This window comes from Camelus ferus, chromosome X (assembly GCF_009834535.1).
Source record: "Camelus ferus isolate YT-003-E chromosome X, BCGSAC_Cfer_1.0, whole genome shotgun sequence".
Classification (NCBI taxonomy): Eukaryota; Metazoa; Chordata; class Mammalia; order Artiodactyla; family Camelidae; genus Camelus; species Camelus ferus.
Genome location: NC_045732.1, coordinates 30260393 through 30285830, shown reverse-complemented (window position 1 = coordinate 30285830; position 25438 = coordinate 30260393). Strand labels below are relative to the sequence as shown.

Below are 25438 nucleotides of genomic sequence, written 5' to 3'. Positions count from 1 at the left end.
ATATTCATCATAAGATGAAAGATGGAGGCAAAAAGACAAGCCTATAGGAAGCATATAGGACACAAAGCAAGGACTCTTGGGGCATGCTAGGACCTTGATCTTTATCTCAGGAGCAAATGGAGATCCCTAGAGGTTATATACTTAAATATTCTCTGGATGTTAGAGAAGTCATCCTAAGTGAAACTGTTTCTTTTTTTCTGCATTCAACCACAAAGTTCCAAATTCTGATGATGCAATTCCATCCCCCTTAGTCGCCCCTTACTCTTTCTCTCTGCCCCATTGGTTTCTATTCATTTAATATATCACGTTAGGTAAAATATTTAGCAGGATAAAGCTCCATGTCATTCACACAACAGTTAAAATTATACTCTTTGGATGTGATTAGTGATAGGGAAATAAATTACTGTATCCTATTTGTCAATGCATTTTGTTATTTGGACATGTTTTCTAAGATTAGGATGCAGATTTAGCTCAAAATCTAATGTTCGCCAGAACTGGTTCTTAATATGTTGAGGAGTAGGAAGTCATTTTGGAATTGGAAGATATCCATGGACACTTTCCTGAGAAAAATACAAAAGCTTTTCCAGCAGATAAACATACAATTTTAAAAGATAAACAGACTCAGAGGAGATGCCTAACTCTGGAGAACTAACCACACTAAGGCCCTTTTATGGAAATACTGAGTACTTGTTAGCATCTTTAAATGTTAAATATTTAAGGTCAAAATGATCTTTCCTGTTATTTACTCTCAGAACTTTAAGGTCTCCACTGAACATTTGCCCAAATGTTTTATTAGTTTCAAAGTCCCCTTTGTTTTGCTGAACATTCTTTACTATACTGTAGGATCCCTCTATAGCCCCCTAAACAGGAAGAATGACGGCCCTCCATCTGGCCAAATGTAAATCAGGTTCTTAAATGTTTCATGGCAGATGTCAGTGCTACCATTTGCAAGCCTGGTGTACAAAGTACATGTCTGTAATTCTATAATCAAAATCACGGAGTATTACCCTTTACCTCTTGTCTTATTCTTCAACCATGAATATGCTCCCACCTTCTAGCACTTGATCGAAAGGCTTTATATTTGAATAAGAGAGATGGATCACCTTCCCATTTATCTAAATGTCTTTCATTTCCACCTACCAAATGAATTTGACTGTTAGAGATTAGCCTACTTGAATCAACTCATACTGCTAAAACCACATACCAGAATTCCTCTGAAAGTTATTTTTGTATCTTCTAAAACTAATAAGTATCATTGTCCATTAGGTAGTCTTTCTACTATGAACGGATCTATGTGATAAATTTATCTCATTCAATCCTATGACAGAAGTTACTCTCTCTAAAAGAGTACGCATGTGTCAAAAAATAACTTTTTTTCCCTTTCACTCTAATTTCCAGGAAGCTTAGATTTATATTTAGTTCATAATTACTATAATTCTGTCAATTTTCCCCTCCTTGTAATTGGCTTGTGACCCAATTTTTAAAACTTTAATTATCCTGTTTTAATTTTAAATGGTAAACAACCCTGAAGTACTTTTTTCTATAGGTAGCACAGATATGACTTATAAGTACTTACAAGTAACAATCATGGTACTAATACTTTAAAAAAGAACATTTTGAAATCTGAGTTCAAATTATAAATATAACAAATTCATATAAATTGCAACTTCTTTAGAAACCATAGAGTATGAAAACATCTATATCAAAAATAATACTATTCAAAAGAAATCTAATGCAGGCCACAAATTCGAGCCACATGTGCAGTTTTAAATGTTCTAGAAATGACATTAAAAAGGAACAAAGGAGCAGGTACATAAATGAATTTCAGTGATAACATTTTATTTAACCTGATATATCAAAAATGTTATTTCAAACTATTTATGAGAGTTGATATTTGTGTATTTTCATACTAAGTCTTCAAAATTCACTGTATGTTTTATGAGGACAGCTCATCTAAATTTGGACTAGCCACATTTCAGGAGCTCAGTAGCCACATGTGATTAGTGACTACTATATTCGACAGCACAGCGGAGTGTCCAGAGTACTCTTGAGAGTGAAAAGGGGTGTTATTAACAATTATGCCCAGACAACAAGAGAAAAGTAGGGTGGACAGTCACCCTAATTTAAACAGTTGTAATTGTCTGTTCATTCAGGAGAAGTAACACGACTTATGTAATTATAGAGATAAATATGTGTATATACAAAAAAATTATACAGTTTACATATTGATAAATGTATTATTGTATGTATTATTATACACATGTATATATGTATATATAATACATGTGGTAGTATTAATGTATAAACATATTTGTGATTTAATGTAGTATGTGTATTTGCAGACATACATACATGTGTATAATTCTACACAAATTAATTTAAAGAAAAATTAAAATTGTTCATCCAGTGAGCTTAGAATTTGAAGCAGTGGCAGGCACACAACTTTGAGAAAAGAAGGGTGTGGAGGGACATTCATGTTTGATTTATGGAAAAGGTATAAGATCATTTTAATACTTTGCAGCTGTACACATTCATGACCATGAATGTTCTAAATGATGTAATTTGAAATTTAAAAATTATTATATATGATGATATCTCTTGAATGAAGAGCCAAGGTTCTTAAATTGATGACCTGTGCTAGAGGCTAGCTTTAGCCATCATGGAAGTTTCTTATCAATTTTTTGAAAAGGGCATTAAGCTAAGCTTGCATCATTGCCTTTTAATACTTTGCTCTGTAAAAACATAATGTATGCAAAGTAAAAATGTTATTTACTTTAATACTCTAAATTATGGTACAGGATGAAGTCAACCGGCTGTCAGCTCTTCAACCTCAAATCGAGCGATTAAAAAGTCAAAGCAGAGCCCTAAAAGAGAAAGGACAAGGGCCAATGTTCCTGGATGCAGACTTTGTGGCCTTTACAAATCATTTTAACCAAGTCTTTGCTGATATGCAGGCCAGAGAGAAAGAACTACAGACACGTAAGTAAAAATACTTATAATGACTAACTTGATATTTTCCAAATTAGTTCTTTGTCGGGGAAAAGAGAAAGTACTAACATGAAGGAATGATTTCTGTTGAAGAAACCATGCTCACTACAGCCAGTAGTGACAAGTAATGAAATGCTGTTGCTGGAAAACAGACAGGTTATATCTGTTTCTTACCCGCTCCGTAATAAGTTCATGATAGTGAGAAACAAATAAAGCGTATGTTGTATATAGGCATAACTTCTCCTTTGTGGGCTGCAGATTTTACATTCAAGTGTTTTGAACATTGAAGGAAATAAAAGAGCAGTTGAAACCCTTTCAGTGGGTTTTCATTAAATCCAGTTTGCTTTATGTACAGGGATATTTAGCTAGGCATCTTGCTAATACTTCTTTCAGTTTATATGAAGATTATTATAGCAGTAGCATGCATGTGGCAACTGAAACTCAGCCAAGGACAAATTATTCTTTGGGCTTCATTTTACTATTGGATCACTATAACTATGCAACATCTTTTTTTCATTTGCTAGTAAAATACAATATAAGTGGAGCAGTTATGCAAATGTCTACCATATAACTAGCAGATTTTTCAGGATTCTCATATTTGCCTCTCACCAATTTGCTCTTATGATATTCATGCAGTTTCTGGTCCAAATATCCCTGCTCATCAGCTTATTTTTTAAGACAAAAATTCCTTAACAGGTTTATGAACACTCCTAAGCATCAATGAATGGGTTTTTGGTTCACTGTACACATACATCCATAGGTATTATATATGTACACACAAAGGAGTGTAGAGTAAAATTGGATTTTAAGGTATTAGAATAAAAAAAAGTTTTTAAAGTCATCCTCAAAGTTGTTATGAGAAGCACAAGAACATATATTTGTTTTCTACTAAAACTTTAATTTGTTGGAACACACATGTTTAATTGCTTTCCTTTGTAAATATGCAACAAATTTACCACATAACATTTCTAGAATCAGTGTAGTGTTGTAATACACGAAGCTTTCCTCAATTGCCTATTTTTTTCCTTTTTATTTATTGGTGAGGTCATGGAATGAAAGATAAATGCTTATTTTTTTTTCCCCTTTTACTTCAAAGTCAGTTTTGCTTAAGAGTTTATTTTCCTGATAGGGAAGCATGTATTACAGCTTTACAATAATGTCAGCTCCCTCTAGTGGATTTCAGTATACTTGTTACTGGGCTCTATGAAATCAAGTGGGGGAAAAATTGTGAATGTCCTAAATTTTCCAACATTGACCTATTTAACAATGATGCATTTTTATTATCATAAAATCTATAAACCTGCCTTAAAATCAAGTACATGTTAATGGTTATACTGGTGGGCAAAAGAGCTTATTCGATGAAATATTATTTTAATTTATATAGACTTATATTAAGGTTTAGCCTTTTTTGTTTCTTTTAAAGATGTTCAGAATATTGATGTGTGATGATAACAGGTTTGACTATGATACTATAATATAAATATATAGTAATATATATTCTCTATCCTTACAGCCATTAGTCTACCCATTCATATTATCATGTCTTCTATTTATCTTTTATATATGTAATGATTGTTTATAAAACTGCCAAACATTTTCACTCTGTTTATCTCTAAATAAAATGTCTTTCTTTCCATCATATTGAATAAAACATCTCTAACACTTTTACTCTTTTTGAAAACTTGTTTTAATTAATCATTAATTAAATATGGATTATATATGTAAATTATAAAGTATGCAATTTATATTTGTATATATAATTTATATATATAACACATAATATAAATTATATATAAATAATTTATATATTGCATACATTATTATACATACATTATATATAAATTATATAAAATCACATAATTAATTTTGTATATAGTTATATAATTATATAAAATTATAATATAATTACTTTTATATAATATATTTATATATAATGTGTATATGTGTATTAAGTACACATATATAAAAAAGTAAATTAAAAAATTACCATATCAAGTCATAATGCAGTTTAGATTGTTAATTAATAATTATTTTCAAGTAATTTTCCACATGTATGTTTTCCCCCCAAACTGGCACGAGGAAGTAAATCTCATTTCTTGTATTACTACATGATACTTTGAACATATTAAATTTTCAGCAAATAAGAGCCAACACCGGGACCTGGAAATCCATCCTTACTTTCATTTCCTCTTTCCTTTTTTTCTTTACTAATTTTATCACAATGAAAAAAAATTTAACTTTTAAGTGTACTTTGAATAGTTAAAATTGGTGTAAGGAATTGGTGATTGGTACCTGGCAAAGGTGATATGAGAAAATAATACTAAAAGTTAAATACATTCTATATTCATAGTAATTTTTAGTATACAAACAACTTTCTTATAAATTCTTTCTTAGTCCTCTGAGAACAACCCTCTGAGAATATATTTTATTATCTCCATGTCACAAATGACCTAACATAGCTTGAATAACTAAAAGGATGAATAGGAGATGGTATAAGAACTAGAAAGTACACATGGATGTTCATAGCAACATTATTCATGATAACCAAAAAAATGGAAGCAACCCAGATGCCCATCAACTGATGAATAAAGAAAGAAAATGGGTGTAGCCATACAATAAAATCCAGTAATGAAAAGTAATGAAGTACTGATACATGTGACAACATGGATGGATCTTGAAAAAATTATGTTAAGTGAAAGAAGCAAATCACAAAACACCATATATTATATGATACCATTTATTGGAAATGTTTACAATATGCAAATCTAAAGAGATGGAATGTAGATTAGTGATTGCCTAAGGCTGAAAGATTGAGGGAGTAGTATTGCCTCCCAAAATAATTGCTAGAAACATTGTCTAGAAACTGCAAACTGGAAAGATCATGTTCGACCCTAAAATGAATGTGGAAAACACAGCACGTAGTTAGAGATAACCTATTGTTTTAACAAGGAAGAAATTGACTGTTCTTTCTCAGTGTAAATATGGAAACAAAATTTGTAGTATAGATTGAATTTATTTCATTTGTGAGGTGGAAATCGTGTCAGGAAAATCATATTAGATTTTTTATTGTTTGATTTGTTCAGAAAATGGGGAAAGTAGCTGCATTAGTTATGACAAAACAAGTGTTTTGTTATTTTCAAAAACTTCAGAAGTATGTTCTTTTGTTCTATAACCTCAGATTGCTGGCATGATACTGTTTTTTTTCTTTCTTTCTTTCTTTTTCCTTTTTAAAAAATTGGTGATACCAACATGTTACATGAGATCTACTCTCCTAGAAAACTTTTATATAGTATTAAACATAGGCACAGTGTTGTACAGCAGATCTCTAGAATTAACTCTTGTGTGACTGCAACTTTATAACCAATGAACAGCAACTCCCTGTTTTCTCCTCCCTCCAGCCCCAGGCAACTGCCATTCTTTTCTCTGCTTTTATGAGTTTGACTGTGTTAAATACCTCATATAAGTGAAATCATGCAGTATTCGTCCTTCTGTAACTGGTTTATTTCACTTAGCATAGTGTCCCCCCCGTTTTTCCACATTGTTGTACGTGGCAGGATTTCCTTCTTTTTAAAGGCTGAGTAGTATTCCATTCTATGTCTATACCACATTTTCTTGACCCGTTTACCCATTGATGAGCACCTAGCTTGTGTCCATGTCTTGGCTATTGTGAATAATGCTGCAATGAACATGAGAGTAAAAATATCTCTTTGAGATATTACTTTGAATTCTTTTGGATTTGTACCCACAAGTGGGATTGCTGGATCATGTGGTAGTTGTATTTTCAATTTTGTGAGGAACCGCCATACTTTTTTCTTAGTGGCTGCACTATTTTATATTTCCATCACTGATAATGGGTTTCAAAGTTGACATCCTTATCAATGTTTATTATATTTTATTTCTCTTTGATAATATCTATCCCAACAAGTGTGGGGCGATACCTCGTTGTGATTTTGATGTGAATTTCTCTCCTAATTAGTGATTTTGAGTATCTTTGCATATACCTTTTGTCCACTTGTACGTCTTCTTTGGAGAGATGTCTGTGCAAGTCCTTTCCATTTTTTTAATCAGTTTATTCAGTTTATTCTTTTTTGCATTGAGTTATAGAAATTTCTTATATATTTTAAATATTCCTCTTATCAGATATATGATTTGCGAATATTTTCTCATATTCTGTACATTTCTGTTTCACTTTATTAATTGTTCCCTTTGCTATACAGAAACTTTAGTTTGCTGTCAGTTTGTCTACTTTTCCTTTTGTTGCCTGTGCTTTTTGTGTCATATCCAAGAAGTAATATCAAGACCAATGTTATGAAACTTTTCTTTTCTGTTTCCTTCTAGCAGTTTTATGGCTTCAATTTCTTTAAGTGTTTGATCTAGTCTAAGTAGATTTTTGTGTATAGGGTAAGATGAGGGTCCAATTTTATTCTTTTGTATGTGGATATTTACTTTTCCCTCCACTATTTGTTAAAGAGACTATCCTTTCCCCATTGTGTGTTCTTTGCACCCTGTCTGAGCTTAGTGATCATATATATGTGGGTTTATTTCTGGCCCTCTATTCTATTCCATTAATCAATGTGTCTGTCTTTATGGCAGTACCATACTGTTTTAATAACTTTAGCTTTGTAATATGTTTTGAAATCAGGAAGTGTGATGCATCTAGCTTTGTTCATCTTTCTTAAGATTGTTTTGGCTATTTGTGGTGGTTTATGGTTCCTCATGAATTTTAGGTTTGTTTTTTCTTAATTTTTGTAAAAAATGACATTGGGATTTTTATAGGGATTGCATTAATCTGTTACTCTTTGGCACAACACTGTCTTACATTCTCAATCACTAGTTTAGTAGACATTTTTGGTCACCTACTATGTGCCATGGAAGTTTGGATACTAAGTATTTAGTGGAAATTAAGAGGAAGATTTATGTCTTCATGGAGCTTACAGGCAGAAAGTTAACAAAGACATGCATATCTGAATTATATTATCACAAATTATGTTCACTGACAAAATACGATCCTGAGGAGATGACATTTGAGCCAAATATACAGTATGTACAGGTGCCAGCTCTGTTAGGAGATGAAGGAAGGACATTAAGAAGATTGGAAATTAGCCCAAATGCCCCAAAATGGAGAAGTGACTGACATGTCCAAGAAGATAGAAATGAGGACTGGAGGGGTGGAAACTAGCAAATCATGGGAAGATTAGGACAAAATAAGGGTGGAGTTCATCTAGGTCCTCCCATAGGTTCCTGTATAAAGTTTGGGTTTTATTTTAAAAGCAGCTGAAATTTCAGTTGAGGAAATCAAGTAACTGATTCATGTCTTTAAAAGATCTAAGAAGAGTCTGAGAGATATGGGAAATTGTAGCCATACAGGCAGAACCTTGGACTAGAGCTGTCACAGGGTAGCTAAAGAAAAACGAAGGTAGCCTTTGAAGTGGTGATGATCTGGGGAGGTGTGGTAGGGAATACTCTTACCAAAATTACAGGGAATGACTTTTGCCTCCTATGGGGATTATAGAAGAAAAATTCAGGGCCATCAGCAAAAAGTGCTTTCTATGGCCATAATTTCAATCTTTGTTGTTAGTCACTACTATTACACGTTAAGGTGCTGAGATTGGGAAGGGAAACGAAGGTTGACCTGATGTAATATGTCTTTCAGTTCCAGGTCAGAAAATTGACTTAATTTACTTTTATATCTAGGTAAGGAATTCTTTTATTCTAGAAGACATAATCTTATTGCTTCACTCTTAAACTCTAGGGGGAAAAAAAGTGAAGAAAAACTGTTTGTAAATTGTCCTTTTCTTTTCATACTGTTTCCTTTGTCAACACCACCAAGAGCAAGAATAGCAGACATATTTATTTAAACTGGAAATGTGCTTCATAGCATGAGATACAGGAATGGCTTTTTGACATTGAGAATCTTGGGAACATGTGCTAAATGCCAAGTGGAGCATAAAAAATATTTAAAAAGTTTATTTAACAGGAGTTCTTAAAGATAGGATTGCCTGAACCAGTTAAGACTAATTTTAGAAAAAAAATTTTGGAAAAGAGAAAAAATGTAGCAATCCCCTCCCCACAACACTTACCTTATATTGTAATAAATATTTCAGTAGTGTAGTAGTTTATGTATACACAAACTTGGTCAGAAAATTGTAATTAACGTGAAAAATGAATCATTTGTTCCAGAGGTGAATACAAGAGCAATGCTTGTGAAAAAGACCCAGATTTCAATTGATTCATTGGCGATATGGCTTCTTAAAAATTCTAAGGTGATCTTAGGTACAAGTCTTAGAAAGCCATCTTTTTTGTTCATGTCAGACCACACATAGGACCCTTTGTGGGAATGGAGCCTGATCTTTTTGCAGGGGAGTGGCATCAGTGCAAAGGCTTAACTTAAGAAAGAGATTTTGGTTGGGAATAGGAGAACATTTATGGTAATGGGAAATTGGGCTGAAACGTTCATTGAATTCCAATCACAAAGGTCCTTTAATATCCATCTAAGGAAGTAACATATGTTGGTTTTGGAAATGCAAGTTTCCATATACACAATTTCTTAGTTTTCTAAGTCTTATAAGGACGGTTTCTAGTATGTTAATCATAATGTACAGTGGGTCCCCTCTTCTTTCTTGCATCTTCTGCCACTGTTCACATTTTAAAGAAATACTTGTTCTGTGTCAAGATTTATGTCATTTAATAAAGTTTGGAGTTGCAGAAGAATGTCTCTGTTGATATTATCTCCCTATCATTCTGTTAACTATGAGGCATGGGGAAAAAGTTGGAGTCTACTTGGTATGGGATAAAAAGAAAGCTTCAACTTGAGCATTTTTTTTTCTAAATAGCTGTATCAAAGAAGTAGACAGTGCTCTCAGTTCAATTTCTCCACATACATGCAAAACTCATATAACTCATCACTAATTTCTGCTTATACATGATGGGGCATTCAAGTTGCAGTCAGCTTCATATTCATAGCAGAAGTTTCACTGTTCTTAAATACTATCATGCTACAGACTGCTAATAAATACTCTTTCTCTCTCTAAATGGATCATTTTCCCCAGCTTCTATATAAGTATCAACCAACAGAAATATGAGACGTGGACATAATTTTAAATTTCCTAGTAGCCATATTAAAAAGGAAGGTGAAAGTAATTTAATTGTGTGTTTTATTTAGACAGATATCCAAATATCATTTTAACATAGAATCAAAATTAAAAATTAAAGACGTTTTTTATTATTTTCATACTAAATTTTCAGAGTCTGTTGTGTACTATACTTGCAGAACATCTCAACTCAGACTAACCACGTTTCAGGTGTTCAGTGGACATATGTATCTAGTGGCTACCATGTTGGACAGCATAGTTCCATATTCTTTCTCTCTACCATCATTTCTGTGATATTTAAGTACCTTTATTTTCTTTGAGTAGTTTTGTTTTAACGTTTTTTTGGTGGGGACAGATAGTTGTGTTTTTTTTCTTTTCAAAAAGTGCCATACATAACCTACTCTTCCGAGAGCTCAGCCTTATTATGATAACTCTGAAAATCTGAATTTACAAAGTACGTTTCTGTTTATCTTGCGTTTCATTTGGAGTCTTTTACCCCTTGACATAGACTCATGTATATCAGAAAATCTAGCACTTATGCCACCCATGACTCTCTTTTTCTTAAATAATGAAATAATATTGCCTTGTTTCTCCTGCTCTCTCCTTTGCTCTCTTCTCTTTTCTCTTCTCTTCTCTGAAGTCTTTCCCCCTTTAAAGTCAGTTGGATAAAAGAGAAGGACTTTTTTTTTTTTTTTTACAAAAGATACAAAAGGTGTTTTTCACACTCCTCTACAGCAATTTTAGATGTCAATTTGATCATACTTTGTCATTGCTGTCCTTCACATGGTTGTACTAACGGACTGGAGATCAATTTTTTTTTAACCTTTTACTTTAAGCAGTAGTGTGTACAGCATGGTATCCCTTAACATTTACTTTGTCAATAATCCACCCAACATGCTTCCAAAACCATTATCACTTATATTAATTTTAATTTTGTAGGATATGTTTCCCTAATCATAAAACATTAAGATAGTATCTATATTTTCAAATGGCAGCTTAGCAATAAAATAGTAAAAAAAAAAAAACTATCATAAGAGTTTCCTAAGAAGCTTCATTTTAAGGTGAATGTTATGTAATTATAAGCAATATATGGCTAAATGTTGAATCCTCAGGCCATTTTTTTTTTCGTGGGCCTGATCTGGGCCAAATGATGTGAATAGAACTCTTGTGATTTTTTTCACATGGTAGGTTATTCATTTGTATATATTTATTGCCTGATTGCTTTCGATAAAGAGCAGATTATCAGTTGGGTTATTACTCTCTTTCTACATAAAAGGAAGAATGCGAATTTCCCTAGATGGAGCAGGACTAGTTCTGCTCCTGGAGGGAAATCACAAGGCCAGCATGCACTCACTCATTGACTGGTAGGTAGAGCGGCTCATACTAAGTTTGCCCTGGGGTGCAACTAGCTTCTGCACCAGACTTTTTCATTCTCTTTAATCTGAAACAGAACTAGTAATTCTTCACTAATATTCTCATTTATGTCTGGTTTAAAGGGGATAAACTCTGTGTTTTATAATCATTGGTAAAATAAACTGTGTGTCATTTATAATCACTGTTCAGCTACTACCATGTAAATCATGTTGGCTAATGAATGCTTTTTTATATCTAGAAGGAAAATATGAGTAAAATAGCCTTGGGTTTAATTTTATCTTATAAATAGAAGAGTCACACATTTGATCTGCAGCTCAGACCTAGCCTCTAAGGCTTGGATTCCTGTCTTACTACTTCTATGACTTTTTTGTTTAGACATCTCAAGTTATCATAAACTCAGTAAGTTCCAAAAAAATAACTCTTGGTGGGCAACTGTGCAACCCACAACCATTTCCTCCTTGGTCCCTCTAATATCAGGGTAAAGAACTGACATCTGTGGAGTTGCACAATCAGGAAACTTGTAGTCATCTTTTTTTTTAAATTGTATGTTTAAGTATAGTCAGTTTGCAATGTTAATTTCTGGTGTACAGCATAATATTTTGGTTATACATATGTATATTCTTTTTCATATTTTTTTCATTATTGGTTATTACAAGATACTGAATATAGTTCCCTGTGCGGTACAGAAATCATTCTTAATATTCCCCGTTCCTCACCCACTTCCTCTCCCATTTCTATTCAGTCACCAAGTCTGTGTATTTTTATCTCCTAAGTAGCTCTCACATCCAAACTTCTTTTCATGTTTATTGTCACCATATTAATCCAGGCTACTTCGGTTTCTTGCCTGGACCACTAAATTGTCTCCCCCACATCCATTCTTGACAATGAGAAATCTATTTTCTGTATTTCAGCTAGAATGATTTTTCTTAAGGAAATCTAACTGTGTCACCTCTTTTGTGTGTAGTATGTTTAATGACTTCTGTTTGCTCTTAGTTTAAAGGCACCTAAAAGGCCATACTTAATATGGGCGTTGCCTACCTCCAGTCACAGCCTCATTCATGCTTCTTTTCTCCCTACTTCATATTGACCCTTCATTTACTGAAGATGGCATGTTCTTTCCCACCTCAGATCTTATGTATGTTCTCCTGGAAGTCCTAGCACAGCTAATTCTTATTTCTTCAGGTCTTTGCTCAAAAGTTAATCCTTAAGCACTCCCAGTCTATATATGATGTTCCTATTATTTACTGTCATAGTACTCTATATTTCTCTTTTCTAAAACTAATTACAATTTGATCAAAACTATACTGAATATTATTTGGCTCCCTGAGTAAAGTATGAAATCAATGAATGCAAAGGCTCTGTTTTATTCATTATTGCATCGCTAAAAGATATCATAGTGGCTGAAATAGAATTGACAGTTGATAAATACTTAAAATAATAAATTAATAAATAACATAGTGTACTAAATGTATATTAAATACATACATATATTTATTATATTCAGAAGTGTGTGTACAGAGAGAAATAGAGAGTTTGTTTTTCATGCATTGGTGCTCATATTTCCATAGAAACTGGTATTCCTGGTTACAATGTAATAAAAATTGTTACTTTATTGTTCTATTTTCTGTAACAATTGTTAGAATTGTTCTATTCCAAAATAGCAGAATTTAGAACACAATTTTGTTTTTTTTTCAAAAGAATCCCAGGAGAAACCCAAAATGCACGTGCGTTCATTCTCTCTCTCTTTCTGTGTCTCTCCAGTAAGAGGTACACTATACATTTTCTTTACTATTTGTTGATTTTCAGCCAGACTAACACATTTTAAATTTGGAAATGAATTGTACCAGAAAAAAATCATTGTAGTTAAAGTCGACTTTAGTAGTCTAGAAACATTGAAGTGTGAAAGGATAAGCAAGATGAATGATAAAGTCAATTTAAGCTATTCAGAGTTTAGAAGGTTCCATAGGGATTAGATAGATTTAGGAGATGAGATGAGAAGAATGTCGAAGTTCTCCAGGCAAATTCTTTCTCCTCTTCTTCAGATTCTAGGCTTCACCAAACACTGGTTTCCTTCTGTGTTCCTGGCAAAAGCGTTCTTTCTTTGTGCTCAAGGTTATACTCTTTAACCTGCAGTTATTCATTCAACAAATACTGATTCCTTGCATGACATTAAACTTCTTACTGGGGATAGATCATTGAGCTAAAACCATGTGTTCCTTGCTCTCATAATGCTTATAACCTGGGGAAATATGTAGCTATTAATCATGTAATCAAACTGGTGTTTTTATAATTATGATCTGAGCTGACTGCTTAGATGGAGAAGTCCAAGGCCAGGACTCTGAAACTAAATAAAGGAAACTTATCCAGGCTGAGGAGGTCTGTGAAGACTTCCTTGAGAATGTACTGCTGGACACAGAAGCTGAAAGATGAACAGGAATTAGTGAGACTAAGGTAGTAGGTGATGGCTAGCTAAGAATCAGAAGTCCTGTGTCTCTGGAGCATGGAGAGGAGAGAGTGATGAGAGATGAGTCTAGAGAGATGAATTATCTAGAAGGACCTTTTATGAGCTGTGATGAAGTTTCATTTTTCTCATGTTAATATCTGGAACCAATATTGATGGGTTTTATGCTGTGATATAACATCATGCATCAGTTACACATTTTCAGAAACTGAGCATTGAAGATAGATTGAAAGGAAGCAAAAGCACACATGGAGAGACTAGGAAGGATCTTCCATTGTGTGGGCTTTTGCTTGTACTGGGTAACTTACCTGTGAGTTATACTAACAAAGCATTTGATCTTTTCACAAGTCATTCTGTCTTCTCTCCGAATAGAGTGAAAGTTGATTCAGCTCTCAGTGGGAGGAATTTGTGGCTTTTATCTGAATACTGATCACAAGCAGTTAGACAGAAAAAAAATCAACCATTCGGAGACTGAAATATTTCCCCTTCCATTAAAGTGATAGAGCAGAAGGAAGCTAAAGAATGGAGAGTACAATCAGGGTCTCCCTTAGAAATAAGGCAGACGTGAGAGTGAGATTAAAGCCCATTGGGTAACTATTCCCCCAGGTATTCAAATAGAGGTGTTTCCTGATTGATGAACCTGCATGGAGGGCAGGGAGGTGTATCTAGTTCAGAACTGATGAGCTTGATAGATCTTGTTTCAATTCTAGCTCCTCCCCATTGCAGTCCACCTGTGAAACACCCAGGTTTCCTTTGGATCTAGCCAGCAAGGAGGAAATGTGCCTAAACACCCTGAGTCAGAACATAGAATAAGATGTTCTGTCTATACGGTATTATAAACGGTGCCCTCATGTTCTGATGGTCTGAATCCTTCAGTACTTTATCAGGGTTTTGAAGAGAACCTGAGACTTTACAGAATATAAATTATTTATAGAATAATATAAATTAATGCGTATTTTGACATTTTGTTAAAATTCACAGGAAGAAAAAGAATGTATTAAGTTGTGATTATTTCTTAAGATCTAGCTAGAATTATATTTGTTAATAGAAGGAAAATTGGTCAAATTTATCATTTAATAATTTAGAATGTTTCAGTATTCATCTTTCTGGATTTGACAGATTTTTGTTTTTTGCTGGCCTGTACTGGAAAGCAATGAATTATTTGAATTTATGGCATTTTCTTTCTATATGTCTAGTTATCAATCCATCTATTTATGTATCTATCTCCTTTCTTCCCTCCATCCTTCAAGCTATATACATGGATGCTGACTGAGTTGTGGGTAATCTATACTATTATAACATACACTTGTAGGTTAAGTAACTGATGCTTTTGCCATGCTCATACTACTTAATCACTTCAGTGATAAGCTGACAAATCTGAAAATCTTTATTTCCTCTCATTTAATGCAGGTATAATTACAAGTACAGTCTTTTCCCAGGATGCTACTAATCCAAGATTATCTTCGACACAGTCTAAACACTTTTCCAAATACATGGTTATTTATTCTCTCAAATGTAATAAACTCTGTCTTTTGTGTGTGTGTGTGTGTATGTGTGTGCGTGTGTATAAATGACCAGCAAGTATTATTCAGTATTCAAATAACACTGTTTAAATAAACTTAAAGTTAAGGAAATAAAACACTTTCATCTTTTTTGATACCATAGTCTCTTGGTCTTTATCTATTATTGTTATTTAATTTTTGGTCTGATCATGATTCTGTTTGCAGGATGAAGTAGAAACTCACTACTAAATTCACTGTGTATGTCAGAATATTCATATATATGCATTGTATGTGTTCACATGTGTGTGTTTGTAAATCATTTCAGAGCAATGTCTTTGCTTTGGCTGTGAATCTGGTTCTCTAGAATGTGATCAGTTCAGAGGCATCTACCCCTCCCCTCAAATGAAAGAACATGAGTGTCTCTATTCAGCATTTGTTCTCCCCCCAGCAAAGATTTTCTTCCTTTTGTTAGCAAAGATAAAACTTTTTATTAAACTCAAAATTTCTGCTTAGCCCTGAGAGTGTCTCCTTCACCTTCCTGTTGTCTGGCATCTCTCTTCTAGCTGAAAAGAACAGCAAATACACTCTGTACCCAGCAGTGGGTGTGGTGATTAGCAAATACAGATGAGTGTACAATACAGTGTAGCATCTTAAGATGGTCTCCAAGGGCCCTCAAGGTCAGAGTTCCCGACCACCCTCCTGTCCTCACGTCCAGCCACACTCCACCTTGCTCACTGTGCTCTTGTTAAATTGCCTCCTTGCTGTGCTCCTGCATTACTAGGAATACTCATGGCCCTGGACTGTGTCACTTGTTATTCCCCACCTGGAAAACCTTTCTTTTCCATATTCACATGGCTTTCTCCTTCACTACTTCTAAGTCTCTTGTCAAGCGGTACTTCCAAGGAGAGGGCTTTTTGATTCACTGTCTAGTCACTTTCTATCCTTTATATTTTATTTAATGCCTTTGTTATATTAAAAAAAATTTCTGTAACATGTAGACATTTAAAAAAAATTATGGCAAAATAGAAGTCTGCATACTGAGCTCCTAAACTTAAATACTGAATGTTGCCCCAACCATTGGTGCACCTTGCCTCCCTTCTCAAATTCCTTTCCCTCCCCTCTGCACCCACCTTCACCATCATCCCCGTGCAGCTCTTTACTCTGTTCTCAGTGCTATTCACTGCTCTTTTTATGAAAACTACACTCCCTAGGACCCCTCTTTAAATGGCTACCTGCTTGGTTCAGCCAGTGGGAGGCACTTGGAGGATACTGAAGTTGAGAAGAAGGGAGAAGCTAGAAAATTCTCTTCCCCTCTAATTGTTGCTGGGTGCATTTCAGTCACTGGCTGAGAATGAATCTTCCAAATTTCTAGTCCTCTCTGGAAACAACATTCCTCAGGGAATACTACATCTCCAAAGGGGAGCTCCCTGTGAGTTCAGCTCCTTCTGGGTAGTTCCAACTATTGGGTTCTTGTAACATCATCTCACAGTTCTTCCGATTGTCCCTCCAATGCTGGGGATGGTGATGGCCTCCATTGGAATCTATGGATTGCCCCCTATCCCTTATGTAGATCCATGTTTATTCCAACATTTTTATACTTAATTCTCTATCTTAAATTCCTTTCATTGCGTTATCTGGAAGAATCTTCTCCAACCCTCTCCTAATACCTTAACTTTTCTTCACTGTCATTTCTTTCTATTAATTATTACAGTCTCTTGATTTGTTAATTTCCTGACTCACCAATTAGATTTTAAGCATCATGAAAGCCAAGGCTTTGCTTTTTAAGTTTTTACTTCTTGCATCCCTGGTGCACTGCATAAATATTGGCTGAATGAAGGAATAATAAATGACTTCAATTAATTCTCCCCAAAGTTTCTACATCCCCATTTTTTATAAATGAAGTCTAAGATGCTAAAATATTAAGTACTTTGCTGGAGCTAGTAAGTGGAGAGCCAATTCCAAAGCACACGTTTACTGAACTGCAGAATCAGACTTGCTAATTATCATGCTATACAGCCTCTTTCTGTAAAAATCAGAATGAAGAAGCCACTCTGTTAGATGTTCATAAGAAAAAACCTGTTGATCTTTTTCAAATAAAAAGTAATTTTAATATCTTTATCAACTCTTTCTTAGCTTTCTCTCCTGACATATATTCATCATCTAGGTACAGTTAGATTGATTAATATCATCTCTGGCAAGCTTCTAGTAAATGTTTATTGTGTTCTAGCTACTTCCACAAGGGAAACAAGCACTGTTTCCCAGAAACTACAAGTTCAAGTTTAATTAAACCAAACTTTATATATTTTATACTCCATCTAACATACCTCCTTGTCTCTTCCCATAGACCCCTCTCATTCCAGTTCACTTGCTCAGAGATCTTCTCAGATAAAACTTTGCTTCATCATAAGTAAATTCTCCTTTACTTCACTCCTTTACTTCACTACCATTCATGAGATCCCTCTTTGCTGTTATTAATAATTATCGAACATTCAAACCAATGTATTTAGTCAGTAGAGAGAGAAACATTACGTATATGAAAGAAAACAGTGAAGTTTAAAGTATCACAGAGATCTGTGAAAATCCTTCTCTATGAAATCAGAAGTGCTCAGATTAGAGAAGGCTTCTTAAAATAAATTTGGACTTCAACTCCCAAATAAATGTAAGCACATTGAGTAAAATTCTTACTATCCATTTCTAACACACTTTCTAAAAATATCTTTACCATATGAAAACCCCATTAACTAGTATGTAAAATACTTTCCTATATTCTACTTATATAGTTTAGAAGGAATTAGTATATAGATTTGAAACTCACGTACTATCTAATAAAAATAATGTGGCTTAATTTAAGCTGTTTAATAAAATGATTTAAGCTAGTATTTTGCACCGTGATTTTATCTAGGAAAATTCTCAGTCATTTTCTCTTCAGATGTGGCTTCTGCCCTATGTTTCTGTGTTTCTGAGATACATTTATGTTAGTTCATTTTACTTTTTTTTTTTTTACTGTCTTCTATTGTTTCATCTATATTTTCGATTGTTTTGTCTCTCCATGCTTCACTATGTATGTTTATATATATGCACACACATTTCTGGCCTATATATATATGTATGTATATATATATTTCTAGCCCATCTTCAGGTTTACTAATTCTGTGTTTAGCTTTATCTAATCTGCTTTTAAACCTATCCATTGTGTTATTACTTTTCACTTACTGCAGGTTTCAGTTCTAGAATTTCTTTTGTATTCTTCTTAAAACACTTAAAACTATTTTTATGGCTTCTACTTTTCTGCCAAAATTCTCAACCTTGAACATGGTCAGCATAGCTACTTTAAGTCACATAATCTGTGTGTGTGTATAAAATGTATAGTAATGTATAAATATGTATACACTTACATGCATTTATGATTTAAAGCTTATATATAACTATATATATGCACACGTTTACTTTTCCATTATATATATTTAATTCCCTAATTTTATATGTATTTGGAAAGAATATATGTTATGTCAATATATGTATGTATATATATATATGTATATGTTAGAGAAAGTACACTGTTTATTGGTACTTTTGACTTTGAAACCAAATGATCTTGGTTTAATATCCTGGCTGTGACACTTACTAAATATTTGAATATGAGCAAATTAGTTGGCCTTCTTTTATAGCCTCAGTTTCCTCAAATGTCAATGAGAATAAAAATGCATATCCTACAGGTTTATTGTAAGAATTAAGGACGATAATGTGTGTGATCATCATTAGAGTTTCTGGCACATACTAAACACACATAAATTGTGTTTCTTTTAATAAAATAAGATGCGAAATGACATAATTTAAAATACCAGCTGCTGTAGATAATGATAATATTTTCCTCAAAGGCGAATGATAATGGAGAAAGAGAGCAGCCTTCAAAGTCAAATATACATGAACTTAACTTGGTTTCTTCAACTACCATCTGTGTTACCTTGGGCAAGTTACTCAGCCTCTCTGTTTCTCTATTTCCTCACATTAACAACATGCATTTTAAAATGCAAAATGTGCAAGGCTGATTATGAGGATTCAATGTAATATATGCATAGTTTCTGTCAAAATATCAAGCATAGATAGGAATTTCTCTTCAACATCATAATAATATTCTAATCTGTATTTTCAGGTTTTCACTTTGTTAGTGTTTGTAATTATTAGTATGACTTAGTTTGCTGGCACTTTAGGAAAATACAGTGACAAAGTTTAAAATGGTTGGGGGGAGGATATAGCTCAAGTGGTAGTGCGCATGCTTAGCATGCATGAGGTCCTGGGTTCAATCCCCAGTACCTCCACTAAAAATAAACCTAATTACCTCCCCCCCAAATAATAATAATTAAAATAATACAATAATAAATAAAATGGTTAAATGATTCTCTTTTTTTCCCCTTTTGATAAAGTTTTTGATACTTTGCCACCCATGCGCTATCAGGAGACCATGAGTACCATCCGGACGTGGATCCAGCAGTCAGAAACCAAACTCTGTATACCTCAGGTCATGGTCACTGAATATGAAATCATGGAGCAGAGACTTGGGGAGTTACAGGTCTGTGAATATTTGAATGTCTTAAACAATACAATGCAGATCTCACCTTTCAAGCAGTCATTTTGGTGTAACCTTAATATAATAATAGAATTAAAATAATCATCGCAAGTGATAGTTTGCCAGCTGAAAAAATGAAGATTAAGACTTGAAACATATAATATTTTATGCATTTGTGCCTTCTCTCCATAAGATAAAAATTCCATCTTTGAAAACAATAATAAGGTCTACTTATGAGGTATATTCTTTCTCACTTAGTGTGTATTTTCAGAAATATGGATTTTCAATTTTATAAAAGCTCTGATTTATAGCTTGCTTGCTGATTTATAGCTCATCACACACTTCCAAGCAGAAAGTGGTAAAATTAGTGTGGTTACAAAATTAGTTTTAATTTAAACCTTTATTTGATGTAATATTGTAATTAGTTTTTTGAGTTCTATTAACTGTATTTTTAACAGTCTTATATTAGGAAATATGAAATGCTGATATGGGAAATGAAAGAAAAATAATGTAGGAGACTTTAGAATACTTTTCCTACTAATTCTGAAAAGCCTGTGTTGTATATCTAAGCGCATTTTGTTTTATAAGACATTAAAGCATATTCATTTTATTTAGGAGCTGAGATAATACCTACATTTTTGAGAATTAAATTAAGAAAAAGTTAAAAATTTAACCTTATTATATCAAGGGTTCTTTTTTCAGAATTAAATATTATATCTTAAAAAAAGTAATTTTAGAAGTATTTCTTCAAAGAAATCTTTAAACATTTCCCAGTATGTATGTATGTATGTATGTATGTATGTATATGTATATTCTCAGTCAGTCCTATTTAGTCCTATTTCCTCTACTATAATGCCAAATGACCTCTAACTTCTTAATATTTCCCCCCTTTATGTTACTGTTTGTAATAGTTAGAATAATTTCAAAATTTACTTTGAAGAATATGTGACTTAATAGAACCATAAATGTTAAAAAAAATAAGAGTATATAGGTATAGCACTTAGGGGAGTGGATTAAGTACAAAAGAAATGGTATGTAGATGAGTAGAAGAGTGTATTTCCACTAATAAAACAGTGATGAAGGGAAAATTATTTACAAATATTATTGAGAAAATGAATTATTAACTAATTGGAAAAATGAAGTTAGAACCTTGTGTCAAATGTTACACTAGTAAAACTAACTACCACGTAGATTAAAAAGTTCAAAAACATTTTAATAAACCTAAATAATAAAACTCTTTAAAAACATATGATGGAGAAGCGTAACAATCAACAGAAGCAGTCACAAACATTGGAAAAACACCAGAGCCAATTAAAAAAAAGTGAGACAAGGAAAACATTTTTCTAAGTCATTAATAAGGGAGTCATCAAAAAGAGATACAACCATTAATCTTATGAAAAGTTATAATTCAAATTGCAAAGGATGTAGTAAAAATGTACAAAATGAGATGCCATTTTTGCATACTCAGTTGCAGAAAAAAAATCTAAAAAATGATACAAATGAATGGATATAACCAAACAGAAACTGACTCAGATATAGAGAACAAATTAGTGGTTGCCATTGGGGGAAGTGGTGGGGGAAGGGCTACAAAGGGGAATGAGATTAAGAGATACAAACAACTATGTATAAAATAGATAAGCAACAGGATATATTGTACAGCACAGGGAATATAGAAATGTTTTATAATAGCTTTAAATGGAGTATTGTCTATAAAAACATTGAATTACTATGTTGTACAGCTGAAACTAATATAATATTGTAAATGAGCTAAACTTGAATTAAAAAATATATACTGGATATAGTACTAATTTACAGAATGAGATACTATTTTTTAACATACCAAATTGCCCCAAAAAGGAAAGACAAAGAAACCCGAAAGATACAATAAGTGCAGGTCTGCCAGCAATGAATTGTATTCTCTCTTACTGGTGGGAATGTTAATTTAATGTGAATTTTGCTGAGGAAAACTTTTCCGATAGAGATAGATGGAGACAGAGATAGATAAATAGATCATAAACATAGTTTATAAGAGTGGAAAAGTTTAGTTTATACAGCTAATAATGGGAAATGAGGAAACATAAAATCTGTGTTTTTGAAAAATACTTAATGACATGGGGAAAGGCTCACAATAGAGTGCCTAGCTCAAAATGTAGTTCAGTGCATACTAGATACTGTCTAAATAATCAATGGTAACATCTTAGTAAAGTAAAAAAAAATTGGTATACCACAAGATAAGCACAAGATATGATGCAACCATAAAATTAAGTGTTTGACATATTTTGGGGATGTTATAGATCACATTGTAAAAGAAGGAACAACTGTATATGTGTGTATATGATATGATGCTATAGTCAATATTTAATTTTACATAGACAAAACTGGAAGTTTATTTAACGTCATAATAGTTGTATATAATGGGTATTTTTTACCTTTTTTATCTTGAAACCTTATTACTTTATAACCAGAAAATAACATACAAATAAATACTGAGCAGGAGAAACCGCAGGATAGACATCCTATTATAAGGGGTAGCATAGGTTATAGAGTATAAATGTAAAACCAAGTTTGTAAATTCTCCCCAAAATTACCCTAGAATTTCACTGTGATATTACAAAACAGAACAATGTCTTTTGAAAAATATGAAACGTTCATTAACTGGCACTAGTATACCATCCATCTGGTAACTTATTCAGAGTTTTTTTATTCCATATATCAATCTGATAAAGTTCTATTTTAACCTATGGAGGTTAGAAATTGTCTTACTAAAGGCTAAGTATAATTGAATTAAACTCCATTAACTGTATCATCAGTGCAGTTATGAATATACAGATACAATGTAATAAAATTAGATGTACTCAAACTCTGGTTTAGTAAGACAGAGTTTTGGGTATATTTGGCATTGCTCATAAAATAGGCATAGTTTTTAAGTAAAATATTACTGAGTAATGTGTAAATGACTTGTGATAATAAGTAGACTTTAAATTACCAGTTATTTTATAACTGATATTACATCACCTATTTTTTAGATGTTTGAATCATATAGCTTTCATTTTAAATACATTTGACTTATCTGAAAGTCATCAATGAAACTGCACAATGAAACTCATTAGTATTCATCAATTAGTATAAATACACTTTGTTCTTTTCAATTTTGAGGCTTTACAAAGCTCTCTGCAAGAGCAACAAAATGGCCTAAACTATCTCAGCACCACTGTGAAAGAGATGTCAAAGAAAGCACCCTCTGATATTAGCCGTAAATATCAATCAGAATTTGAAGAGATTGAGGGCCGCTGGAAGAAACTCTCTACTCAGCTGGTCGAACATTGCCAAAAGCTAGAGGAGCAAATGGCTAAACTCCGAAAAATTCAGGTAATTCAAGATTTTCCTTTTTACATTCATTTTTATGTGTTTCTCTCCTAACAATGTGTTATAAAAGGCAAATAGACATTTAACCTCCATAGTCCTTCAAAGTCAGTGACAAGACCAAAAGACACAAATTTTTCTCAACTGAGTATATTTTGCCTATTGTTTTTAAGAAAACATTTATTGAGAGTTCCGCTTCTTAGATTTTCTTTAGAATTAGTTTCTTTCCACCAGAACCAATAGGACTTAAAAGTCTTCTTAGTTTGGTAATTTTCAAAATTAATGTTGTCTTTAGCCTGGTTGTCCTTTAAAATATAGGTGTCATTTAGTTTACGGATGGATAAGACGTTATCTATCATGTAATATGGTCTTACCATTTCATCATTATATTTTATTTGTTATTTTATGTATAAATTTGATTCCATCACCTTCCACAAACCAACTTCTCCTGACTAAATTTGTTTGAATAGTGCCACCTAATAACCCAAGGGGAAAATAGTAAACCAACAGTTACACTGTAGTCTAAAGTTTAAAATATTTGGTAATATAGGTAAAATCTCTCTTAGGTGGTAAATTACTGTGAAAAAATAGTTAATACTGGGAAGAATCTTGAAAGCATTATGGCATGATGGAAAAACAATGAAACGAGATGCTTCTGGATTAAATCCCAGTCCAGCTACTTAGTTGTTTTTTCCTACCTTTCCCAAAGTGGAAGACTGAGCAGTTTTCAAACATTCTGTAAAGCACTCCACATTTATGTGTCTCTACTTGTAAACATATGTGGACATGCGTATGCATACATGCATGCACATACATACCTAGAGACTTGCATTTTGGTCCATACCGGTAGTAAAGCAGTGTCCAATTACATGGTCCTTGCCGTCAAGGAGCCCGCATTCTAATGAGGGAGAAGGGTGAGTTTCCTATTGCTGTTGTAACACATTGCTGCAAATTTAATGACTTAAAACAACACACACTTATTATCTTATGGTTCTGGAGGTCAGAAGTTCAAAATCAATCTCTGGACTAAATTCAGTCTCCGTGGGCAGGGATGTGTCCTTTCTGGAGGCTTTAGAAGAAAGTTTGTTTCATTGTCATTTTTAGATTTTGGAAACTGCATTTGTTGGCTCATGTCTCCATCTTCTATCTTTAAAGCCAGCATGTGGCACCTTCCAGTCTCTCTCTTACACTCCTTCCTATGTCTTAATAAGGACCCTTGTGATCATATTGTGCCCATCTGGATAACCAAGGATCATCTCCCCATCTCAAAATCCTTAATTTAATCATACCTGCACATTCCTTTATGCCATATAAGGTAACAGTTCACAGGTTCCACGGATTAGGGCATGAAATCTTAGGAGGTCATTATTTAACTCACATTATTTAATTCACTTGAAGTAGATTAAACAGTGCAATATAGGTTATGACATTTTATAATAACTATAAATGAAGTATAACCTTTAAAACAAGTTATGACAATGAAATGAGGAAATCCATCATAAACTGGGAAAGAGGTTATGAAATGTTCTTGGAACATGGATTATCTGGATTACATCTTGAAGAAGTAGAAATTAGGCAGCTAATGAAAGAGGGAGAAAGAGTTCCTGACAAAGTGAAGCAATATGTTCACTTAATTGGAAGTAGTTCAGTCCTGGGGAGACAAAAGAAATATTTAGAGATTAATAAAATATGTGACAGGGGAAAAATGGTCTGGGATTAGACTGTGAATGGTCCTGGATACCATGTTTTAGAATATGAATTATAACCTAATGCTGATGGGATTAAAAATAGTGATAATGTGGAACTATTATTGATATTTTAAAGGGTAGAAGATATGATATTTGTGTTTTTCAAACATCACTTTGATAAGAGGAACGAAGAGAGAAGAATGTTGGCATCTAAGTGGAGAATGAATTAGTAGAGAGTAAGACTGAAGCAGTTACCAAAAAGAGCGAAGGCAGTAATCAAGGAGACAGTAATAAGGTCTGAACTAGGACAATGGTGATGTGATAGAAGGGCAATACCGAACTCGAGAGACATCAGCAAGATGATAATGTTGAAGTTCTTAGATTTGAGTAAATGCTTTTAAAGT

At 33.1% G+C, this 25438-nt stretch overlaps 1 protein-coding gene across 2 annotated transcripts in view; it reads left to right on the top strand.

Moving 5' to 3' along the window:
- LOC102523807 (dystrophin) overlaps window positions 1-25438 on the top strand; it is a 647651-nt gene that overhangs the window by 65001 nt on the left and 557212 nt on the right. For both annotated transcript variants that reach the window (XM_032475797.1, XM_032475796.1), the window contains exons 8-10: window positions 2799-2979; window positions 19841-19986; window positions 23140-23352. In XM_032475797.1, coding sequence (XP_032331688.1) covers window positions 2799-2979; window positions 19841-19986; window positions 23140-23352 — 540 coding nt within the window. The remainder of the gene's footprint in view (window positions 1-2798; window positions 2980-19840; window positions 19987-23139; window positions 23353-25438) is intronic.